The sequence below is a fragment of the Temnothorax nylanderi genome, unplaced genomic scaffold (genome assembly GCF_030848795.1).
Source record: "Temnothorax nylanderi isolate EJ_2023f unplaced genomic scaffold, tnyl_v1.0 TNYL_tig0174_pilon, whole genome shotgun sequence".
In the NCBI taxonomy this organism is placed as follows: domain Eukaryota; kingdom Metazoa; phylum Arthropoda; class Insecta; order Hymenoptera; family Formicidae; genus Temnothorax; species Temnothorax nylanderi.
This window is the reverse complement of record NW_027249236.1, coordinates 1-17,341: the sequence shown is the minus strand read 5'-3', so window position 1 is coordinate 17,341 and position 17,341 is coordinate 1. Positions and strand designations below refer to the sequence as shown.

Genomic DNA, 17,341 nt, shown 5'->3' with positions numbered 1-17,341 from the left:
ATTCACCACAGGTCGATACTCACATACATGCGGCTTCATGCATGAATCAAAAGCACCTGCTTAGATTCATCAAGAAAACGTTGAAGAATCACGCCGATGAAGTGGTCACTTGTTCCAAAACCGGTGAGACCATGACACTCCGCGAAGTTTTTCAATCCATGAATCTGACGACTTACGATCTGAGCGTCGACATGTTGGACGTGCATGCAGTAAGTATTCTTCCGAATGATGTTTACATTAAGATATCGAGGAAGTCCTCCAAAAAATATTTACACGTTATTTTCCCTTCTTTTCGCAGGACAGAAACACGTTTCACAGATTCGACAAGTTCAACGCGAAGTACAATCCTATCGGTGAAAGCCGCTTGCGCGAAGTTTTTCTCAAGACCGATAACTATCTGAACGGTACATATTTTGCGCGTATAATCAAAGAGGTCGCAAGCGACCTCGAGGAGTCCAAATATCAGAACGCGGAGCTGCGTCTTTCGATTTATGGCAAGAATCCAGAAGAATGGGATAAACTAGCTAAGTGGGCGATTCAGAGTGACGTCTATTCGGACAACGTACGCTGGCTCATACAGATTCCTAGATTATAGTAAGTCTGTTATATGATATACGCGCGGCACTTAGGTTTGACGGATTTCTCATTGCTCGCATTTTACGTTGTATATAGCGATATCTTTAAGCTGAACAAACTCATGACGAACTTCCAAGAGATTATTAACAACATCTTCCTGCCGCTCTTCGAAGTGACCAACGATCCCAATTCTCATCCGGAGCTGCATAAATTTCTCCAATACGTATGTTTTTCTATTTTATATTATTCTTCTAATTCATTTATGTTATTGTTATTGTACTTTTCTAAATGCATTCGCTATATTATTGTCACAGGTAATAGGTTTCGATTCCGTGGACGATGAAAGTAAGCCTGAAAATCCTCTCTTCGATAAAGACGTTTGTCCACCCGCTGAATGGGACGACATAGAGAATCCGCCATACGGATATTACCAATACTACACTTATGCAAATATGACGGTCCTCAATCAATTTAGAGCGTACGTTGATTATCAAGTTTTCCAAAATTCTATTTTGAGTAATTATCTCATTACATCCGAGACGTGAAATCTTTTATAGGGAACAAGGTTTCAATACATTTGTCCTGAGACCTCACTGCGGCGAGGCAGGACCCATTCAACATCTTGTGTGTGGCTACATGATGGCGGAGAATATTTCACATGGCCTACTGCTCAGAAAAGTTCCCGTGCTCCAATATTTGTATTACCTTGCGCAAATCGGCATCGCGATGTCGCCGCTCAGTAACAACTCGCTTTTCCTGAACTATCACCGTAATCCACTTCCAGAATACCTTGCTAGAGGGCTATGTATAAGCTTGTCCACGGACGATCCTCTTCAGTTTCATTTTACCAAGGTAAATAAGAAATACTATATACTGTAGACAATACAATGATCTTTTTTGTAATTTGTAAAACTCGCTAATATATAAAAATTATTATTGCTATATATTATTTCATGGTTCATATATTGATATGATATAATGTATTAATTATAGGAACCCCTGATGGAAGAATATAGTATTGCTGCGCAAGTGTGGAAACTCAGTTCGTGTGACATGTGTGAGCTAGCACGCAATTCCGTTCTTATGAGTGGCTTTCCGCATAAGGTGAGTAATTATATCAGTCTTCCGTGTACATAAAGAGCAACTAAGAGATCGGATTAACGCTTCTTCGAGCGTTCTACGAGTTTGGCTTCTTATAGTGATAACGCATCTCTCGATTCCGTACACTTGCTTGATGCATGGACGTGACGGAATGTCATGTGATTTAATTGTTTTTTATTTTGCAGAGTAAGCAGTACTGGTTAGGACCTAACTATACGAAGGAAGGAGTCGCTGGTAACGATATCACTCGAACCAACGTACCAGACATACGAGTGGCCTACCGATATGAAACCTTGGTTGACGAACTGTCCAATATCTTTAAGGTCGTGGAGAAACCCGAGTCACTTCTTTTTTACACAACATTTTCATAACCAATTATTTGATTCTCAAAATCGATGGGTTGATTAACGTGAAATGATGCGATTAAACTCAAAGATCGACAAATTATGATTATACATATTCGATTTATTCTTGTGATTCCTGATCTTTTAGAACTTTACAGAATGTTTTTTTCAACATTACGAATTCACAAGCAAATTATTTTTTTCTTTTTTACATAATTATCAATCTTTTCCCCTTGACACATCAAGAATATAATTCGAGGATAAAACTTGAACAACATTGATCAAATGTTTTAGATGAAGTACAATATCAAAAATGATATTAAATATGTATTTTATATCAGACTTTTTTTTTCCACATGTGCTTGAGATCTGTATCGCATGACGTGACGGAGTGATTATAGATAAATAAAGGGCCAGGTGCGATTTCGTTAGGTCATTACAATTTTGTACTAAATTATGGAATTAGTTTCTAAATTGAGATTTCATAATTTAGTATAAAAATCTATTTGTTAGTGAGACAAAGTGTGTGTGAATTTTATGTATGTATATTTTATGTACGTTCATTGTCTTGTATCTTTTTTTTAAGACTTTAATCGCAAGAACAAATCAGAAATTATACATATACGTTGACCAATTTAATAGTAGTTGTAAGAAGATATTTCTTCTATCGTTGCAACGTTTATAATACACATTAGTATACGTATTGTAATATGAACTAGATTAGAGCCGAATATTATGTTCATTTGTCTTAACGTTAAACTCGTGGTAAAATAAATCAGTTTTTCATATCTCGGCTGTGCACGGCGACAGCGGCGTACCCCTTTCTTGGATTTTAGCTTTATTTTCTTACATTTTTGTACATTTATATCGTAATCGAGTGACGTTTGTTTCGACGAGCATTCAAATAGCTGGCTCGTATGCGGATAGTTAACTCGTGCCATTGTACATCCTTCTTTCCACAAATAGATAATGTAAATAGGAAATTAGTTTAATTAGATGTAATTACGATATTTTACGAGCTATACATGCGTGCCAAGGTATAACGCGGCGATATAAACGTTCGTTTCTCATTATTTTAACGTCGTGGCTCTTTACCGTTTTTTGCGTCTACCATTTTCCGAGAGAACTTTCCGAACAACGAGCCTAAGGGATTTAAATTAAGCGATATATGATCATCTATAACACTCGAACACTGTGCCCTGATATCGAATTTAAATTAAATTGTTGCTAGATAGAAAGATATATATTTATTGTAAAAAAATATGTACTATACAACGGAAATATACTTGCATCGTTAAAACCGAATTTGCGAAGTCATTGATCGAACTAATAGCCTAATTTATTTGCGTTTAACAAATCTGATCCATCAGGTACTTAGTGATCGAAAGAGAGAATACAATCCTTTTTATTAATTGAATTATGAAAATATAATTGAGGTAGAAAGATTTCGAAAACGCATTTGCTATTATTTTACAAAAGCATATATTATACAAAACAATGGACGGGCATCATTTTCACGTCATAACTATCCGAGAATCTCTCTTATGCTTCCGTACGTATCGAAATAACACAATCACTATAAAATGCCTTAAACAATTCATAGTTACATAATCGATAGAAATAAAAGATAATTATTTGCCTACCTTATTTTTAAAGTTAATGCACCTATTCCGTTTTTTTCGTCTTAGGTTTCGTCTGTTGTAAGCTTTGCGTAATCTTTGGTATCACTTCCGTAAAAATAACTGTACCTATGAAGACTAGTAACGTACCAGTCCAATGATATATGGTAAACGGGTTTTTGAAATAGATTATAGAGAATAACAACGACAGGAACTTTCGCAATGTTATTACCAGAGTAACCGTAAGGGAGTTGCACTCCGTAGTTAATACGAATACAGAGCTGATGCACATATATCTGAAAGTACAGTTAAGGAGAATACTTCGGAGGTGCGATAGTACATACGTACAGATGTCCTGATATTATGTGTGCGCGCGCGCGCGTGTTCGTACAAAAGTATTATGACATAGCTATATTTAGAAAAGGATACTGCGTCAGAACGTTTCCAATTAAATATGCGATTAACGATGGGATATGTACACCGATCACAGGCAACCTCAGTGGCTCAGATGCGAGCACAAAGTTCCAGTGATCATAAATATTAGGCGCTAGCGTTAGGAAGAATGGTAACGGTAACAGATGCTGTAAAGAATTTCTCAATTATATCGTTGAATTATGACATTGACATTTAACGAGAAGAAATGAGGAAAGACTTACTGTATAATACAAAGCTTCTCGCGCGTTTTTACCGTACCGGCTGTGCAGTACCTCCTGATAAATACCCATCCTGGCGGAAACGAATAAGGCGATCGTGAGTAGAGATATGCCCAAGATCCACCAGAAGAAGTCGTCCCACGGCGTCGTAGCTACTTGCACCACATTTTTCTGCTGCAAGGACTTGATCTCCTTGCCGCTAACGATTGTGCAGAGCGCTATTCCCACAGTGATCATAAATACTGATAAATATTTGCTAAACATGTACTTCTTGTTTAAAATAATAATACCCATAATCATGTTGGCTATTAGAGAACCCTGAAACAATAAAACGTACTGTATACCTGCAGCAAAGCCTGCGATTTATCTTCTATCAGAAATGAATCTATGGGCTACTCACAGCTCTAAATATCATGTGCAGTGGCATAGGAATATTAAAGTCAAACGCATAATTATTGCATACGTTGGCAATAAAAAACATTGTGACTAAAATAAAGTAATCCTTTATGCCTACGTTTGGTTTGACAGTGCCACATTTGGACGTAAACAGGAATCCCTCGACTGCTATGAAGAGAAACTGCGAGAACGTGATGAGATTTCCACTGCCAGGATCATCCCTGAAAAACCGGGAGCGATGGAGAACGAAAATCTTATCCATTTCTTATTTTCATTTCGCAGCAATTATCTTATCATAACAACGCTCATTGCAGCAGTCAGCAGTGACGTTTTTTTAAAATAAAGTATCACGAGCGGCGGACAAATGCTTTATCTTTAAGTAAGCCGCACGAAAGTACGGACGTTAAGGTACGAATAAAAGAAGCGATAAAACGTGTCCTAAAAATTCTTTAAGTAATGGACAGCGTGCAGCGCGCGTTGTTATGTAACGCAGCAGGTTGGCCCAGTCATCGATACCCACTTGACCAGCAGTTCCAGAAACACGACGTTGGTGCAGCAGCCGAGGAAGACGCAGCACACCGCGATGGCCGCCCGCATCGTGCTTTAAATCCTTCTCCTCTTTCTTCCTCCCGCGTCGATCAATCTCGGAGCCTCGCTGTCTAACCTACAAACCCTTGCGTGTCGGTTCTCCAACGCGCGTCACGCGATCCATCGGCGCACTGCCCAGTGCCCGGCCATGCCCGGCGCCGGCGGCCGTGTTCCGCGAGTTATCAGCGATGCAATAACGCGTCAACGCGATGTATTATGTATTAAACTACGCGCGCATATATATACCACGTGCACACACACACACACATACATAAATATCGGACGTCGTAAAATTCCATCTGACGCGTCAAGGTCAAGCTGCGTTAACACGCGTCAATTTTCGGCGCGCTCGGAGCGTGCGCGTCGCGTCCCAGGTATTTAGATCCCGGACTGCCGGTCATTCGATGTTTTTTTTTCATTTGAAAAGTATTTATAAGATTTTTATTCGGAAACGATAACGCATTTCTTTGAAACTTCCGTTTCTTCGGTGCGGTCATGTTGGATTGTAAGTAAGATTGTAGCAACGAGAAATTATTTTCTTGCCCTCTCGCATTCTTGAATTTTTAATTATTAACTAACAAATAATCCTAGATGTAGATTAATCATATTTTATACATATAATATATAAATATATGTGTAATATAATATAAAAAGTATTGTATTGTATATATACATAAATTGTGGCCGTGCGCGGGGCGCGCACCCCCTATCGAATGGCAACCCGGCCACCACACTAGTCAGCCGTGTCACGAGTGAGCAGTGTGAGCACACTTTCTCGATAATCTCGATAGCACAGATAGCACTCGGTCGCAAGCTCGCATAGATTTATAGAGGTTGCCAAGCAATATATATATATATATATATATATATATATATATATCTGTGGCAGTAACCACATACGGCAGTAATCACGCCAGCATCCACGCACACGCCAAGTACGCCTGCACTCACGCACGTACTGCATTTACATTGTTGAGTAGGGAATTATAACTAATATATGTAAGTGTTACTTGGTGTTTGCTGGATTAGAATCGAGAACCACTGACACATTCCACGACAAAATTTTACCCAGTTTCTTTTGAAGCTGCTTATTATATATACAGTTCCAAATATTCTCTTGTTATTGGGACTGTCATCTCATTAGCCCCTTCCCCCTCTGTAAATAGGAATTAAGTTCTTTGACTTAACATAGAACCGACAATCGCACCGCTCACGGTCACAGAGTGTCATAGCGACGTTAACTCGTAACCGAAGCCTTTGAAAAGTGCGTTCGACTCGTACCATACACCTAACACGTGTGGCTGCGAGACAGGTGTCTGCAACGTCCTTCCATACCCCACTCCTTGTTGCCTTTCCACCGTTTCCCATACAACCCATAAAAATTCCAGGAATCCCATAGAAATCCCGGGAAACCCATAAAAATTCCGAGGTTTGGACGTAACACCTGCGTCCATGCGTACCTGCAGCTACGCACGTACACCTACGTCCACGTACCTGCAGCTACGCACGTACACCGCAAAAAAGCAAACTTTTTTTATTTTTACACGGAGTCTACCTCCACTGCGAAGAAACCTAATCTCTGTGCATCCAACGACCCCACATAGATGTGTGATAAATGTTTAGGCTTCCCGTTTTAAATTTTGATAAAATAATACACTTACTCGATTCCACTTTTGTGTACACTGAGAAAAAAATATTTAGATAAAAAAAAATCTGACTTATTTAAAACTCAGAATTTTGAATTAGTTGAAGGAAAAGGGATGCACGATCGATTATCGCTCGCCGATCGTCTACTCTACTGCATGGTCACAAATGAGAAAATAAATGCATTGCGAAATAAACGCACGTAATTTTACACACGTGTTATCTACATTACACCAGCCATTATGTGGATAACAACAATTATCCCATAATGATACACAGTTAACCGTCGTTAATTTTTAGCGCAATATAGTGCACATTATTGTTTTAATTTAGTATTATTAAATTATTATACATACGCTTATGTATAATTATTTATCCATACATGTTAATTATTAAATAGTTGAATTGCAAAATTTAAATTTATCAATCGTGTTACATATCGCGGTATATATTAAAATATTGCATCATAGATTACAAAATTTCTTCGTCTAAACTTAATTTCAATAATTTAATTAATAATGATTTAATTAATTAATTTAATTTTGCTGATTTTATTGTAGATACTGCAATGGGCTATAAACTTAACGCATAAAAGAACTGCAATGATGAATACGTTAAAGCTGTGAACAGGTAAATTCGCGATTCTTCCGAAATTGCTTTTATTTTTGACGTTTTTGACAATTTTATGTAATATATAATACCATATACATATACATATATACGTCGAACTTTATTTAAAAAAAAAATATTTGTTTTCACTTTCCAGAGTCGCATCCATTGTACGGATGCGATTCACAAACGTGTGGATATCATCGGATTTGATTTTCCGACTGACCACACCAGGCAAAGAACACGACCACTTGATTTGTGTCATACAGAAGTTAGTCGACATTGTCGACAAGGTAATGCTCAATCGAGTGTGATCAAGCGTGGCGCAAGATACTCTCGGTGGGTTGCCATTACCGCCGAGAGGTGACGATCGTATAAAAACCGACCGGTCTTCGGTCGGATTTGAACTCGGGTCTCAGGCTCGCTAGACCAGCGCACTTATCTCTGCGCCACGATCGCCACGAAACGAAATAATAGTTATCCCAAGTTAAATGAGTCCGGACAGATAAAGCCTTCTGGTTATCTTCAACAGTTACTCCAGTCTCGTCAGAGATCATTGCTTATCGCAGAGTGATGTCCTTGCCAAAATAATAAACGGAGATTAACGCAATCGCAGTCGTTTGCAATCTCATTGCTATTTTGTGTATGAATCAAAATCAATCATTGATTATAAATTTCGATTTGAATCAATTTATTTCAATTTCAAATTTGGACAGCACATTCGTGTATGAAAAAAAAAGAGAAATATCTTTTTTCTTTCTTTAATAAAAATTACTTAATTTAAATAAAAATATCTAATTCTAAATAAATATGTGTATTATACATTAAGTAAATAAGCTATTGGCAGCCACCTAAATAAATATTTTTTTATCTAAATATTTTTTTCTCAGTGTATGTATTATAACGAAAACTGGTATCAAATAAGTATATTTTTTTGTTAAAATTAAAAATAAAAGGGTGGTCTAATTGTAAGATAAACATGTACCAAAGATGTTAATGTTATTATTTATAATTTGTATTATCGAGCATAGTAACTTTGACGTATAAAAAATATTATATGTCATTGTAGTATATAACTTCTCGTTTCTGACATATAATTCCATTCAAGAAGAATAATATCTACAACTATCATATAGAAAAGCGTTGATCGATTTATAGTAGGAATCCCTCTCTTCTCTCTATGCACTGTAAACGAACCCTCGTGAAATTTCAACATTATATACATTATATTGTTGTGCCTTTGGTTCTGCGATTCGGTCGCTGTTGCATCAGACTTTTATAATATATAAAATAATATCTATTAAAATGAAGAGATTTGATTTTTATATAATTTTAAAAAATAATAAAATAATAAAATTTCTCTGCCCCCTTAATCATTACAAAGATTTTAATATGATCTTCTTGACAAAAAAAGTTAGCAACTTTTAATTTATAGTTCAAACGACAAACGTTATCTAATCGAATCGACAGTTGTCGGTAAATATGCAAAATAGTGCTTTAATATTCTTCAGTCTTTATCTTTAACTCAAATATTTTAGCATACTATGCATATACATTTGCATCCTTAATAATGTTTCGTTGGAGCTTCAGCATTAAAAAGAAGACCATTAAATACATAGACACAGTTTTAATTTCTCTGTTTCCCTTTCTCGTTTAATATACAACAAATAAAAAATACGCAATGCTCTGTTTTTATTGGACTTTTATGTGAGAAAATTGATTTTTATATGGAATACTATTTTTATTTCATATAAAAATTTCATATAATATATTGACGGTTCTTTAGATACATTACGAAGATATTTTCAAGTAGAATCAACTAATAATTATTATAGTTCTGTTTTCTCATATCGGCTAGACAACTCGTCAATTATTTCAAACTGCTTTATTTGATTATTAAAAAGGACATTGTTCAATTTACTTCTAACCCTGTTTAAATACGAGCTGTCAAAATTTATGCAGAATTAGAGAAAAAAATCTTCGGAGTGGAATATAGAACTGGCTGTGCGTGCACGGGCGGGGGGGGGGGGGGGGGGGCGCGTTTCCCTCAATACATACGTAAATATATGATAATTTCGAGTAAATTAAAATAATGTTTATATATACACAATGTGTAACCTGAAAACCTTTTTAATTTCCAAAGTTCTCTAAAAAATTTATAGTTAACTGCGCCAGTGGTGAGAGAGATCCATTTGTTGTCAGCGGATTTCGGATTAGATCTCGATTTTCATCCCATGTATACCTCGGTTTTATAAAGCTGGTGCCAGACTATGCGCTATTCGCGATACGCGTGATTCATGATTCGCGCTTCGTAATAATTTGTCGAAAATTCATTATTCACCAGTAGTAGACCTTTCACATTGTTCGCGATTTGTACAAGTTAACACGAATGTATTTGATTCGTGTGATTCGCGTTCTTTGATTTCATTGAAAAACTGTTGCGCTGGCGAATCAGCGCGAATAAAAAGTTACGGATGCGAATTTAACGAATTTTCTCTCCACGCTAGTCGCGAACTACACACGAATCGCGAATCACGTAGCGCGCGAATGGCGAATATGTGTATAATTTGGCGCCGGCTTAAATGAGTAAAGGAGGGTGAGGTAAATGGTAATCCATTTCAGAAACTCATATTTCATTTGCAATATATATAAGAAATAATTTTATTGATAAATTTATTAATAATTTTATTTAAAAAACGGTTATTACAATTGCCATTATAGCAAAAGAACAATATTGAAAAAAATTAGTGTGTTGATATATGTAGTTGTAGAATCTAAATAAGGAAAAAAATAAGAAACAATTATATACAATGATTATGTTTCTTGATCGTGTTGTATGGGGGATAACAAATGACTGAATGAAGAGTTATGAAAATGCACCAAGTGTGCATACCCACTAGACCAGCCGTCTCCCCTCCTTATTTAGATTCTACAACTACATATATCAACACACTAATTTTTTTCAATTTGACTTTTTGTGCATTCCTTAAATTAAGTTCCTTAAGAGAAGTATAGGCCCTACATTACTCTTTTACATTATATTTTGTACGAAATTGATAGTAGAAGAAAATTGATGGTAGAAGAAAACTCGCGCCACAATTTTACTTAACAATATATATACCTCATCGACGTGACGAATAACGTTAGAACAAAAATGTAAAGGAGACGGTCGTTGGCAAGCAACGTGACAAGACGGCCGAGTAAATAATTGCGAGCGGTCGGTGCAGAAAAAAAATTTATTAAATCATTAATGATTTAATAAATTTTTCTTCTGCACCGACCGCTCACAATTAAGGTAATAACTACAACGATGCGACGAAGAAGAGACGAGCTCTCCTGGATTTGCTGTTGGAGATATCGCATAACGGCAACGTCCTTTCAGACGAGGACATTCGCGAAGAAGTGAATACTTTTATGTACGCTGGACACGACACGATGGCCACCAGCATATCCTGGACACTTTACGTGCTGGGACGACATCCCGAATATCAAGTACGTCATTAATGATTTCATAAATTTTTCTTCTGCACCGACCGCTCGCAATTACTCGGCCGTCTTGTCACGTTGCTTGCCAACGACCGTCTCCTTTACATTTTTGTTCTAACGTTATTCGTCACGTCGATTCGAGGTCAAATATACCTGTCAGATCTTGGGCTTGTAAACAAATTAAAAGTCTAGCGAGCTAACGATTCTCGCCAACATATTATTAAAGATTTTAATTATCTTCAAATTCTTCTATTATATTTCAGATGCTCAGTTTTGAGGGTTGTAAAAAAGAATTTCTGAATTCATCTTGATGCCGATCTGTAACCTTCGAAAGAAAATAAGTAGAAGTAATCAGTGGTGTGGGAAAAGATCGCGCTCTATCATGCGCGCGGGGTGATTTTGAGACGAAGTCCATTTGCGTTGACCAACACTAATTCGGATATAAGGCGCAACTGGTCCTCCCTATCGAAAGCCTCCACGCGGAAGGCTTTCAGCACGTTCAAGACGGCTACTTTAATAACTAGCGTGGCGAACTTCCAGCCAATGCAATTGCGCGAGCCGGCGCTGAATGGGATGAAGGCGTAAGGGGGTAACTTGAGGCCGTCGGATAAGAATCGTTCCGGACGATAAATGTCTGGCTCCGGGAAGTGACGGGCGTCGCGATGCAGCAAATAGGAGTTGATAAGAACTGTCGAGCCTGATGGGATTTGATTGCCGACTAAAAATGAAGAAATCTCATATAAATTGAAATTTTCCGTGCGTTATGCGATTGTTGACTGTACGATAGCAATAGTTATTTATTGCATTTTAATGTCTGTCATCCGACAGTTATATTAAAACAGCGCTCTACTAATATTGATTGATCTATATGATATATTTAAATATATTATATCGATTGTAATAGTGTAACGCACTGATATAACATTTCAGAAATTGAAAATAATGAGAGATATTTACTTATTTCAATTGGTTTATAAATTTGCCTCGCTATAAGCGGAACCACCGGATACAATCTCCACTGTTCCTTGATACAGGCATCCAACCACGTTAATTTTTGTATATTTTCCAAGGTAATCTCGTCATTGTCCAGCACGTCGTTGTATTCGTCCACAATTTTTTCCTGAAGAAAAAACAAGGAGACGTTGATGTTAAATTAATATTAAAAGTATAAAAAGAAGAAATAACATTCAATTAGCTTTTCAACACTTGAAATTGATTTTACAATTTAAGAAATACATCTAATGCGCATGAGATACAAAAATCTTTTTCAAGTGTGTCAAAAATATATCGAAAGATATAGCGAAAACGGTGCGATATGAAAGGACGTACTTGATATTCGGGATGTCGTCCCAGCACGTAAAGTGTCCAAGATATGCTGGTGGCCATTGTGTCGTGTCCAGCGTACATAAAGGTATTCACTTCTTCGCGAATGTCCTCGTCTGAAAGGACGTTACCGTTATGCGATATTTCCAACAGCAAATCCAGGAGAGCTCGTCTCTTCTTCGTCGCAGCGTTGTAGTTATTATCACATTTGAAATTCCATTCAGCCTTTCTTTCGACGATTACCTGCAGATTATACATGTTTTCTAGATATTCTTCGTACTTTACAGATTCGCAAATGGGATGTCGAGAGCGGAGAAGTATTGTGAGTCAGCTTTCTTATCTTTCCGTACTCTTATACAATTTTCCGATTTAGAACGTATGCTCGAAAAAGTCTAAGACTGAATTTACTGTAGAAGAAAGTCAGAGATATAAAAAGTGACGTTTTCTTTATATAACACATGATAAGACCGCCGCGTAGAGCAATCGCGCTAAAGAAAGAAAAAAGATATTTCTCTTTTTTTTTCATACACGAATGTGCTGTCTAAATTTGAATTTGAAATAAATTGATTGAAATCGAAATTTCGAATCAGTGATTGATTTTGATTCATACACAAAATAGCAATGAGATTGCAAACGACTGCGATTGCGTTAATCTCCGTTTATTATTTTGGCAAGGACATCACTCTGCGATAAGCAATGATCTCTGACGAGACTGGAGTAACTATTGAAGATAACCAGAAGGCTTTATCTGTCCGGACTCATTTAACTTGGGATAAGTATTATTTCGCCTCGTGGCGATCGTGGCGCAGAGACAAGGGCGCTGGTCTAGCGAGCCTGAGACCCGAGTTCAAATCCGACCGAAGACCGGTCGGTTTTTATACGATCGTCACCTCTCGGCGGTAATGGCAAACCCACCGAGAGTATCACGAACACGCTCGAGAAAGAATTACCTTGTCGACTAACTTCTGTATTACTCGTATCGAGTGGTCGTGCTCTTTGCCTGCTGTGGTCCGTTTAAAAATGGAATCCGATGATATCCACACGTTTGTGAATCGCATCTGTACAATGGATGCGACTCTGGAAAGTGGAAACAAATATTTTTTTTTTTAAATAAAGTTTAACGTATATATGTATATATATGTATATGGTATTATATATTATATAAAATTGTTAAAAACGTCAAAAATAAAAGAAATTTCGGAAGAATCGCGAATTTACCTGTCCACAGCTTTAACGTATTCATCATTGCAGTTCTTTTGTGCGTTAAGTTTATAGCCCATTGCAGTATCTACAATAAAATCAGCAAAATTAAATTAATTAATTAAATCATTATTAATTAAATTATTGAAATTAAGTTTAGACAAAGAAATTTTGTAATCTATGATGCAATATTTTAATATATACCGCGATATGTAACACAATTGATAAATTTAAATTTTGCAATTCAACTATTTAATAATTAACATGTATGGATAAATAATTATACATAAGCGTATAATAACATTTAATAATACTAAATTGAAACAATAATGTGCACTATATTGCGCTAAAAATTAACGACGGTTAACGGTGTGTCATTATGGGATAATTGTTGTTATCCACATAATGGCTGGTGTAATGTAGATAACACGTGTGTAAAACGTGCGTTTATTTCGCAATGCATTTATTTTAACAACGCTCATTTGTGACCAGTAGACGATCGGCGAGCGATAATCGATCGTGCATGCATCCCTTTTCCTTCAACTAATTCAAAATTCTGGGTATTAAATAAGTCAGATCAGCCAAAAGCTTAACAGAATTAAAGAAAAATTGTCAACGCGTAAAAGTGTACACATGACAAATGTTTATTTTCGCGAGTATCGCGTCTTATAACAGTAAATAAATGGCAGATTTAATTACGTTTAATCGGGGCTCGGATGATCTCGCAAAACCTAGGCTTGATCTGCTCGATAAGGATTTGCTGATCAAGACAGGGCAAACCAGCGAGAAAAGTACCGATTGTGAGAATGCTTTTAACGAGGATTCGAGGTCGCGCGTTGACGGTGCGGGTGATGGCGAAAGTTCGCCAATTTTCAAAACTTCTATCTCAAAGTCCAAGCAGAAGAAGGTTATTTCTATGTCGTCGATCTTACGACTATCTACTCCGCGAAGAAGTTACAAATCTAACAATCCGCCAGATTTAACTAAAGTATGGGACACAAAAAGATATATATAATAATTATGCTACCAAGATCCAGCGCGGACCATAAATGACGATTTAGTTTAAAATCTATTTGATATCATAACGGTCGTATAATTCTCGTATTAAACCACGGGACTCTTCTCAATTGAATCTTGCCCTAAAGAAACGCGCTAACATAGTTATTTTGCAGATTCATAATATTTTAATTGATATATTTTTGAGAGTAGTTATTTTCGTTCCCGGCGCGTATTTTTAGACTATGGACAAATGTTTAAAAAATTCTTAAATCTTTATCTTAAGATACAAAAAAGTATTCATATTCTCTTTGTATATTAAATATACTCATCTTCTATCTAATTTTTTATACATTTATTTTATAATTAATATCGAAGATAACTGTTTGAGCATGAAATGTAACGCATAGGAAGTAATTTTCATTTTAATGATCCACATATCGCAAAGTTTAATTGATTGATTAATCGCTAAATATGTATTATAAAATCGTTAAATTCATATAGGTAAAGATATCCGCGTTGCTTTACGAGATAACAGAGCGGACAACTCAACTGGCTCAACCTCGATCTCGCGTAATAGAGGCTCAAGTTTCTCAAAAGGCTCTGAAAAGTAAAGTCCCAAAATCGACGTCTCGCATAATCGATCTTGCGTGTCCAAAAGTGATTCACGATTCAGCACCGAAACCCATTAGTTTCGTCTCACCTAGCGCGCTTAAAGCGATCGGTTAGTAATTTATTCGCCTGAAACGTGTTTAGCGATCTTTTAAACTTAAACTATCAGCATCGCAATCTCTACTCTATAAATCTTCGTAGAAAACATAATGAAATTGAAAATAAATCATTTGTATGAATTTCGCGCGGAATACAAGCGATTGCTAATTGAAGTATATATAATCCACCAATATATAAATATCCGATCATATATAAATCTGGATAACAAAATGTCAATCGTGCATTATCGTGTGGTACTCGTTGCAAATGCCGCAGCTACGCAGCGGATAATTGAGTTATCGCAGCCGCCGAAGAATCGGCGTTACACGTTACCGAGACGTAAGACGCAGATACATCGATCGTGCAATCTGAGAATTCGTGGTTTGTCCAAGCAAATGGAATCGAAGCAAATAGATCATTCTCGTGTCAAGGCGATAATACTTTATTCGCCGGAGGAAGATAAATTAAACGCGAAGAAGTTATTTCAAGGATCTTTACAGTAATCAAGTTTCTGATGTTGATAACAACGTTTTTTTCTTACCATACCACGATTTATAAATGCGAAGTATCATTGCTATTGATAGCAAGAAGAAGCGTACAGATATTTCTTGATGCACAGAAGTATTTCAGTATTTTAATCAGAGCAGTCGAAGGCCGCTCTGCGGCAATTATTTAGCGCATCTTTGTATCAATCCCCTTTATTAGCGTTACTATTTATCTCGCGTATTTTGTTCTCGGATGTATCACTGTTTTTCAAGCATCAATCACGCGATATGAATTCGTGCCGAATAAGAAAAATCCCCATTCCTATCGACCGTTTGAAGGAGGATCAATATGTCCCTTTGGAATCTCGCAGAGATCCCCTTTCGACCTTCGAAAAATTGCGGATTAATAATTGTTAATGACGCAACTCGCTTCAGCTTGACTTCGGACGTCGGCCGTGACTTGACACGTACACGAAGAAGATTCAAACGGAAAGATAAATTGAGATTGCCGAAAGAAATGAGAAAACGACAGTCGTCGCCACGTCGTCTTAGCGATACGAACTCGGACAGAAGCGTCGTTATTGTCGGACTGGACTGGGAAAAGAGACCCCGATTTAATGTTGCTTACGAATCACGCGGATCGCGACGTTGTAAGTCGTCAAGAACAACGAAAGGCGTTCATTAACCAATGATCGAATTATCGAAATTTCAAGGCAAATTAATGCTCTAACGTGACATGTACTTTTGACAGAATTTTTTGACATGCCCTGTTCAACGTCAAAAGTCAATACACGGGCATACAGTTTCTTTTAACATATGTATCTATAACTTAACGGAACATATTAATAAAGTTCTACTGATTCCGAAAGCAATGAGATTTATTAAAAAATAATAGCTCATTTGCAATGAGTCGATTGATGTGTTCGTGTTAATTGGGGACAGTTCTAAAATTATTTTAATAAAATCACCGAACTAGAGTGATAAATTATTATTAGAATCATTCCTAAACTATACTTGACAAAGCTCGTCTCTCGGTATATACTGTGGTGTTTCTTCCGTGGGATTGTTTACGTTGAATACTATTGCATTTCTTGAACTCACCGCATATAATGTCGAGAGCGGCGCGTTTCGCGTAAGGAACAACATCGAACCACTTGCCCACTTCCTTCTCGAGGCAGGAAATTAAAACGCTCGTCTCTTCCTTCACGGTTTTCAAGTAAACTTCAAGGAGGCTACTGTGGAAGCACGGCGTCAGCAACTTCCTGCGGAAGTGCCATTTCTCACCTGAAAAAGATACCAAACATAATTTTTATTGCGACAGTTATAAGTATATTGCTGTGTCCGCGTCAACGAGACCGAAGAATTAATAGTTTATATATTATAAAAGAAATTCGCGTTCAAATTGGGGCTCTTTTCTTTAAATGGTCCGAAAATTGGACTCACCATTATTAGAAAACTCGTAAAAATTCAAGGAACGTTGGCGTTGACATGTATTTCAAACGATATTTTGCACTGGTATTCAAAATTAAGAATAAGAATTGGCAGTTTCATTATAATGCGCAAAAGATAAGACAAAAATTATTCTCGTACAAAAAAAAGAAATGTTAAAT

General features: G+C 36.8%; 3 protein-coding genes and 1 long non-coding RNA gene across 14 annotated transcripts in view; 2 read left to right on the top strand and 2 right to left on the bottom strand.

The window, feature by feature from the left end:
• The window catches only part of Ampdeam (AMP deaminase), a 31,377-nt gene extending 28,051 nt beyond the window's left edge, over positions 1 to 3,326 (top strand). For all 11 annotated transcript variants that reach the window (XM_071715967.1, XM_071715966.1, XM_071715968.1 and 8 more), the window contains 7 exons: positions 12 to 209; positions 299 to 594; positions 673 to 799; positions 891 to 1,054; positions 1,134 to 1,428; positions 1,570 to 1,680; positions 1,863 to 3,326. In XM_071715967.1, coding sequence (XP_071572068.1) covers positions 12 to 209; positions 299 to 594; positions 673 to 799; positions 891 to 1,054; positions 1,134 to 1,428; positions 1,570 to 1,680; positions 1,863 to 2,048 — 1,377 coding nt within the window. In that variant the 3' untranslated portion in view covers positions 2,049 to 3,326. The remainder of the gene's footprint in view (positions 1 to 11; positions 210 to 298; positions 595 to 672; positions 800 to 890; positions 1,055 to 1,133; positions 1,429 to 1,569; positions 1,681 to 1,862) is intronic.
• Positions 2,551 to 5,490, bottom strand: Efr (ER GDP-fucose transporter). The gene is made up of 5 exons (XM_071715978.1): positions 5,210 to 5,490; positions 4,694 to 4,910; positions 4,297 to 4,611; positions 4,070 to 4,221; positions 2,551 to 3,936 (listed from the first exon to the last, which is right to left on the bottom strand). Exons 1-5 carry the CDS (start codon positions 5,284 to 5,286, stop codon positions 3,687 to 3,689), a joined length of 1,011 nt encoding a protein of 336 aa, XP_071572079.1. The 5' UTR covers positions 5,287 to 5,490; the 3' UTR covers positions 2,551 to 3,686.
• Positions 5,490 to 8,472, top strand: LOC139778149 (uncharacterized). Its single transcript, XR_011719495.1, has 3 exons — positions 5,490 to 5,651; positions 7,482 to 7,551; positions 7,688 to 8,472. It is a non-coding gene; the product is annotated as an uncharacterized lncRNA (long non-coding RNA).
• A 1,689-nt stretch (positions 8,473 to 10,161) lies between these two features.
• On the bottom strand, positions 10,162 to 17,335 carry LOC139778139 (cytochrome P450 4c3-like). Its single transcript, XM_071715958.1, has 7 exons — positions 17,175 to 17,335; positions 16,833 to 17,015; positions 13,558 to 13,627; positions 13,290 to 13,416; positions 12,346 to 12,582; positions 11,974 to 12,136; positions 10,162 to 11,734 (listed from the first exon to the last, which is right to left on the bottom strand). Exons 3-7 carry the CDS (start codon positions 13,617 to 13,619, stop codon positions 11,397 to 11,399), a joined length of 927 nt encoding a protein of 308 aa, XP_071572059.1. The 5' UTR covers positions 13,620 to 13,627; positions 16,833 to 17,015; positions 17,175 to 17,335; the 3' UTR covers positions 10,162 to 11,396.
• Positions 17,336 to 17,341: the final 6 nt, after the last annotated feature.